We start from the raw sequence: 7,299 nt of genomic DNA on the forward strand, positions 1-7,299 counted from the left end.
GGGGGGGGGCTTGGAGGGTGCATTTAAAGTTGCTTTCTTTCCACCTCTTTCTCTCCCCACCCTTTCTTTATCTCTCTCTTTCTCCCATCCCTCCCCATCTAAAGTTAAATGTGTTCTTCAGGCACCGCCACACGGGCTTGGCTGGCTTGGCTTGGAGAAGGCATTTGTCTCTTTAAATCCCTTTTGCAAGCCAAGCCAGCATGGCAGTGGGGGCAGGGGGCTTGGGGGATACACTGAAAGGCGTTCTCCAAGCCCCCGCCTCATGGCCCTGCCCACTGTTTGCTTTTTTTGTTTCTCTTTCTCTTTCTCTCCTTTCTTTCCACCTTCCTTCCCTCCCCCCCCTACTTCCCCATCTCTAGTCGCTTTCTTTGTTTCTTTCTGTCTCTTCCTTCCTTCCTCCCCCATCTAGTTGCTCTATTTGTTTTTCTCCCTCCCTATTTGCTTTCTTTCGACAGTTGAGTCCAGTCACCTGAGCTAGCCAGTCCTTTGTCCATCCAAACAAGGGCAAAATTCTAGCCAGAATTAGTTTTCCAGGCAGAAAAACAAAGAGGGCTCCAAGCAAACATGGCCTTTGTAAACAAAATGTATTAAAGATGAAAAGCAGCAATTTATCAAGCATGGATGGAAAAGCAATTGCTAATTACTTTAATTATTAATTAGCGGCTGTTGCTGATTAATGGATAATTAACAATTAGCAAGGCGTGGGTGGGGAAAACAGCACAGTCTTTTTCAGGCAGTAATTTTCAGGCTTTCTGCCCCAAGGCATAATACGTCGGTTTGTCTGCTGGCAGAAGCCAGTCCATTTCTTCTTGTGATCACAGTCATACTCCGTGTTCCAAAACAACCCTCCATATTTAGGTAAACAATCTCTAAAAGTAAAAGTAAAGGTTTCCCTTGCTCAAAAGCTAGTCGATTCCGACCGTTGGGGGCGGTGCTCATCTCCGTTTCCAAGCCGAAGAGCCAGCGCTGTCCGAAGACGTTTCCGTGGTCATGTGGCCAGCATGACTAAACACCAAGGCACACAGAACGCTGTTACCTTCCCACCAAAGTGGTACCTATTTATCTGCTTGCAATTTCTTGCTTTCGAACTGCTAGGTTGGCAGGAGCTGGGGCCAGAGACGGGAGCTCACTCCATCACATGGTGTCACCAGTATGAACACCCTGACCTCCCGAGTAGGCACCAGTGGCTGGGCTGCAGGAAGATGAACCACGTAAAGTCAAGCTCAAGGGCAGGGGTGGCCAAACTGCAGCTTGGGAGCCGCATGCGGCTCTTTCACACAGTCTAGTTTTACGTTAATAAAGAGCAAATTTGCATATTTTCCAGTAAAAACGTGTGTGTGATATTTTTTCATGTCTTGCGGCTCTCAAACCTCTGACGTTTATTCTGTGTGGCTGTTAACGTTAAGCAAGTTTGTCCACCCTTGCTCAAGGGCTAGTTGACACACAGGTGAGCTGAGTGTCTTAGAAGCCACGGGTTTCTTCAGCTATGAGGCCTGGAAATCCACTTTGTGGATTTGAGGCTCACCCTTTGCCTTTGCATGTCATTCACAAAAATTAGGAGGTGGCGTCATCCTGATAGGGCAGTTTTCCTGTTGTGCGGATTACGGAGCACAAAACTAACCAGGAAGGTGGAGTGTCAATCTATAATTTACAGAGCAGCAGCCGATATGTTTGCCGGATTGCCGTGTGGTTTTACTTACAGCTCCTTTGTGGGCTTTCTGGGCTTGGAAGATTTTCTGATTCAAACTTAACTAAATCATTTAAATATTTAAATAATGCTAGCAAAAAGAGGGCAAATACATCATCTATGAGTACTGGGGTTTGCCCACACCTCACATCTCACGTTTAAACTGTCCAACACGATTAATTTGTGGCACAACAGCTCTAAGAACTATAGATGAATAGACTATATTTGCATGTGTGGGGTGGAAACTTTTCCAGAGAAAAATATAGCATTGGGGGGGGGATTGCCCCACACTAATGCTCATTTCAGATTGTTTGGCAACAGCTTCTGTGTACTTTTATTTTTATTTTTTACCACACTGTTCATTAAATGTATATTTTACTCAGGAGCAACCGCTGTTTTAAACGGCTCCAGTGATGCATGCGTTCCACTTTGTGGAATTACCAAAACGTTTACAAAAAAAATTTATACAATTGGGCGGGGAAATCCATGAAGTCCCAAAGCTTGATTGGATTTTAGACAAAAGAACACGGCGTTGCCTTATTGAATATGAAAAGGCACCTCTGTTAAAGCGTTACCTTGTCTGCTGCTTTGGGGTCTATAACTTTATCCAAGAAATGTTTAAATCTTGGTATTTGTTGGATAAAACTCTCGGAATGGAACTTTCCTGCCTCCCCTTTCCTGCTGTAGGTTCGGCTGTGGGCACACTGTAGTGTGTCCGTGGTGGGAGGGCACAATTGGTGAAATTTATTTTTTACCACACTGTTCATTAAATATATGGTGAAAATCTGCACATGCGCACGTACAAACACGCACTTGTGGAAATGCCCTTGCACTGGGGGGAAATCGACAATAGGATCCTACATGATATTGTAATGAGATTTGATGTGGATGGCTTCAAGAGGGAACATATGGAGCACAGAGTTCCATCAGTGGCTGTTAGCCACAAGGTATAGATAGGAACTCTCAGTCTGGGGCAAGTGATACTCTGGATTCTTGGTGCTGGGGGGGCAACAGTGGGAGGGCTTCTAGTGTCCTGGCCCCACTTGTGGGCCTCCTGATGGCACCTGGTACTTTTGGCCACTGTGTGATAGAATGTTGGACCGGATGGGCCATTGGCCTGATCCAACATTGGCTTCTCATGTTCTTAATTTTATATGCAGTTCAGCCTTGCTGCCTTACTTCCTCATCTGTCTTCTGGATTAGTTCTGTTAAAAATCAAAGGAATAGAAAGCTTTGGCGACCATGCAAAATGGAGTCGAGGACACATCCAGACCTTGAAAAGGGACTCTGTTGCCTTCGGCATGAGGGAAGCCAGTCTCCAGTTGGGATCTGGGGATCTCCTAGAATTACAGCTGATCTCCAGATTACGGAGAAAAATGGATGCTTTGGAGGGCGGACTCTGTGGCATTGTACCCCTCTGAGGTCCCTGTTCTCACGAGGCTTCAGCCCCAAATCTCCAGGAGTTTCCCAACCTGGATCTGGCAACCCGACTCCCCCATCCCCTGCTGGCGGCCAGGGGGACCTGGCAACTAACTTAGCACTGGGGGCTCTGAGCTTTGCCTGTGCATGTCATTGTTACACCAACATCTTGTTTGCTTTTGAATGTAGACTCGTTGAGATTGCTGCATGTCACTCAGTTCACACTTCCGCTGCTAAAACTCAGGGTGGCCAAGTGTACATGTGGGGTCTGTGCCGCGGTCAGTCCGTCACTCTTCCGCACCTCACCCACTTCACCTGCACTGACGATGTGTTTGCTTGTTTCGCGACTCCTGCAGTGACATGGCGTCTCCTGTCTGTAGGTGAGCTTCCAACGGGTCTTCTTGGGTTTGTGTCGCTGCGTGGTGAATAGTAATTGAAGGCACAGAAATGATATTTTCAATCTCGCTTGGGTCTCAGCTTATCGGAGGGCGTGAGTGGCGTTCCCTTAGCTGTGTCTTTCTTCTTTCAGAGTTCAGACGCACATTATCTGTTTTATCCTCTTTGATGTTGGGTTGCAAATGCCAAACTGGAACTAAGGAACCATCTACCTTCCTGGGCTGTTGGAAACTCTTCTTTGCTTGGCGTACATAGACTCACACTTGTACGTCAGATCCCCATCTCTTGGACGTCTTTAAATCATACTTATCCAGGGAAAGTTCCTAATGAAAGTCCGGCTGTATGTCTGTGCCAGCAGTTTTTCCTTGGAAGAGATGCAGGAGCACCTAGACGCCAGTTTCTATCTTGGCTGTATTTTCAGCGAAAGCTAGACTTTATACTCCCTCTTCACCAGTGGAGTAGCTTGAGAAGAAGAGCTCTGGTTCTCTTCATGTCTCTGTTGGCAAGGAAGGGTTGCTGCCTGCAAAGGCAACCAGCAGGCCAATATTCTTCTGAAGTACCACCTCAGACGATGAACAATTGGCTCGTGCCCATTTGGAAATAAAGTTAGTTGAGATTAGGGATGGGCACAAACTGCATTTTTGAGGTTTGGTTTGTGGTTCATGGCTGAACCATAAACCAAACTATGAACCAATACGCTGGCTCACAAACTGAACTGGTTTATATTGGTTCGTGAGGCGTTTAGAGTTTAAATCCCTGCTTTCTGCTCCCTTTGGCTTTTTGTGGATCTTCTGGGATATCAACTGATCTCCAGGGAACAGAGATCAGTAGGAATGGGCACGAACTGGCTGACAGACTAAAGTTCGTTATGAGTTTCAGGCAGTTCATCGATGTTTGCGAACTGAAGAACTGCCACAAACTTCCACGAATTTTTATTTTCATTAAAAACAGTTGAGCAGCAGGGAACTCCTCACCTTCCACTGTTTGAAGAACTGCCACAAACTTCCACAAATTTTTATTTTCATTAAAAACAGCTGAGCAGCAGGGAACTCCTCACCTTTCCACTGTTTGGTTTAAATGGCTCCGAGTCATTTAAACCCTGATTTTTGCTCCCTGCAAAAAGCTGCCGGGAACAGAACGCAGGGGTTTCTAAACCGCTGAGTGGCGGGGAGTTCCCCGTTGCTCAGCTATTTTTAATGAAAAGGTTTGTGGTGGTTCTTCAGTTCACAAACATTGCTTCGTGAACCACAGTCCAACCAAAATTTGTGATGGACTTTAGTCCGTCATCTGGTTTGTGCCCATCCCTAGTTATGATCATGGGGTTCCTTCCTAAATTAGAAACTGTAATGATGCTACTAAAAGATTTAATGCTAGACCTGAAATGGTGGTCATATTTTTAGCTGCTGCTTATCCTTTTTTTGTATTGCATGATGAGATAGGAGCCCAGTTAGGCCAAGAGGGTGGTGGTGGAAAGTGCTAACAGGTCGCAGCTGACTTATGGTGACCCCACAAGGTTTTCAAGGCAGGAGACACTCAGAGGTGGGTTTGCCATTGCCTGCCTCTGTGTAGCAACCCTGGACTTCCTTGGTGGTCCCCCATCCAAGTACAAACCAGGGCCAACCTTGCTTTAGCAGCCAGGATCTGATGAGATCAGGTTAGCCTGGACCATGCAAGTTGGTGGATATCAGGCTAGTTTGCCATTGCCTGCCTCTATGTAGTTTGCCATTGCCTGCCTCTATGTAGCGAACCCTGGACTCCCTTGGTGATCTTCCATCCAAATAGTTACCAGGGCTGACCTTCTTTTAGCAGCCAGGATCTGACGAGATAGGTAGGCCGAAACACTGTTTATCTTCTTAGGTTTGGGCTGGGCTGGGATGCCGACGGCCTGCTGAGTAGAAAAGACGAGCTTCGTGGTAGCCCTGGACTGCTCCCCCACTGGTCCCTCGGGGGGGCCCCCCCTTTTCCCTGGGTGTTGAAAGCATAGCGCCCTTGTACTTCAGGGTGCCGGCTGTTGAAAGGAAAGCAGATTAAAAATCAGTTCAACAAGGCAGAACTCATTAACAGACAAAAGACATCAGTCTTAGAAGGAAGGCTGTTCATGGGCTACCATTGCTAACTCTTCTTGGTATCATTTATCTTGGGAGATACTTTGCCTGTTTTGCTGCTCAAAGGTGCTAGTTAAAGGACCCGAAGGAAATGCAGCAATCTGCTGGGATCATTGCACCCCCACCCCCCACCCCGTTCTTGCGATGCTCGGCTGGGTGGCTTTATTGTGTCAAATTCAGATTGCATTGCATTGCAAGAGATAAATTGCACACACCGTGAGAAATTTTCAGCTGCTTGTATGAAAGCATAGCGCCCTTGTACTTCAGGGTGCCGGCTGTTGAAAGGAAAGCAGATTAAAAATCAGTTCAACAAGGCAGAACTCATTAACAGACAAAAGACATCAGTCTTAGAAGGAAGGCTGTTCATGGGCTACCATTGCTAACTCTTCTTGGTATCATTTATCTTGGGAGATACTTTGCCTGTTTTGCTGCTCAAAGGTGCTAGTTAAAGGACCCGAAGGAAATGCAGCAAGCTGCTGGGATCATTGCACACACACAACACACACACACACACCGGTCTTATGATGCTCGGCTGGGTGGCTTTATTGTGTTAAATTTAGATTGCATTGCATTGCAAGAGATAAATTGCACACACCGTGAGAATTTGCAGCTGCTCGTATGACAAATTGAGGATGTGGTCAGCCCTTCAGTCACAAGCCAGACCAGACGATTCCTGTTATGAAAAGAACGGCTGATGTGGCAAGTGGAAAATTTCCTCTTCTGCGAAGGAGGAATACCGTGTTCATTAATTCGCTCCGTTCTTATCAGGGAATTTTGTAGCACGAAACAGTCTTGTTTCTCTTACATGTATGGAGTGAAGTTCTGCTTCTTGTTGGTTTCCATTGATGTCATTACCTTTTCAGTTTGGGTACCCCTGTTGGTCAGCTAGATTTCAGTCCAGTAGTAAGCACTTTAGAGGCCAACAGGGTTTTCGGGGGACAAGCTTTTGAGAGGGTGGGAAGGTGGGACGGGTACAGCCCGATGTCGTCAGGTCTCGGGAGCTAAGCAGGGTGAGCCCTGGTTAGTTCTTAGATGGGAGACTTCCAAGGAAGACTGCAGAGGAAGGCAATGGCAAACCACCTCTCCTTCTCACTTGCCTTGAGAGCCCCTTGCTGGGGTCGCTGTAAGTCGGCTGCGACTTGACGGCACTTTACACACACACACACACACACACACACACTCTTAAAAAAAGATTATTACGTTTTTAGGATACACAAGGATGAGGGAGGGGAAAGGGAAAAAACAAGAGTAATGATTTTCTGCATGTAACTTTCCTCTTGTCATTTCATGTTATACACAGATAAACTGCGAGGTTTTAAACGTTCATAAAAAGCCCCTTAATATTATAATATTAGGAAGTTCATATCTTTCTATTTCTCTCTTATCCAATTATAAAATGGGGTCCAGTTTGGTGTCGTGGTTAAGTGCGCGGACGGCGGACTCTAATCTGGGAGAACCGGGTTTGATTCCCCCACTCCTCCACTTGTACCTGGCTGGATGGCCTTGGGCAAGCCGTGGTTCTGATAAGAGCTGTCCTTGAAAAGGAGCAGTTTCTGTCAAGAGCTCTCTCAGCCCCACCTACCTCACAGGGTGTCTGTTGTGGGGAGGGGAAGGGAAAGGAGTTTGTAAGCTGCTCTGAGACACCTTTGGGTTGTGAAGGGCGGGGTATAAATCCAATCTCCTCCTCCTCCT

The 7,299-nt window shown here is 46.6% G+C and overlaps 1 protein-coding gene across 1 annotated transcript in view; it reads left to right on the forward strand.

Annotated features, from left to right (window-relative positions):
* The window catches only part of RCBTB2 (regulator of chromosome condensation (RCC1) and BTB (POZ) domain containing protein 2), a 40,274-nt gene that overhangs the window by 20,410 nt on the left and 12,565 nt on the right, over window positions 1-7,299 (forward strand). Inside the window, exon 7 of the mRNA XM_015414143.1 lies at window positions 3,296-3,486. Coding sequence (XP_015269629.1) covers window positions 3,296-3,486 — 191 coding nt within the window. The remainder of the gene's footprint in view (window positions 1-3,295; window positions 3,487-7,299) is intronic.

The sequence above is a fragment of the Gekko japonicus genome, unplaced genomic scaffold (genome assembly GCF_001447785.1).
Source record: "Gekko japonicus isolate JY-2015 unplaced genomic scaffold, Gekko_japonicus_V1.1 scaffold1230, whole genome shotgun sequence".
Taxonomy (NCBI): domain Eukaryota; kingdom Metazoa; phylum Chordata; class Lepidosauria; order Squamata; family Gekkonidae; genus Gekko; species Gekko japonicus.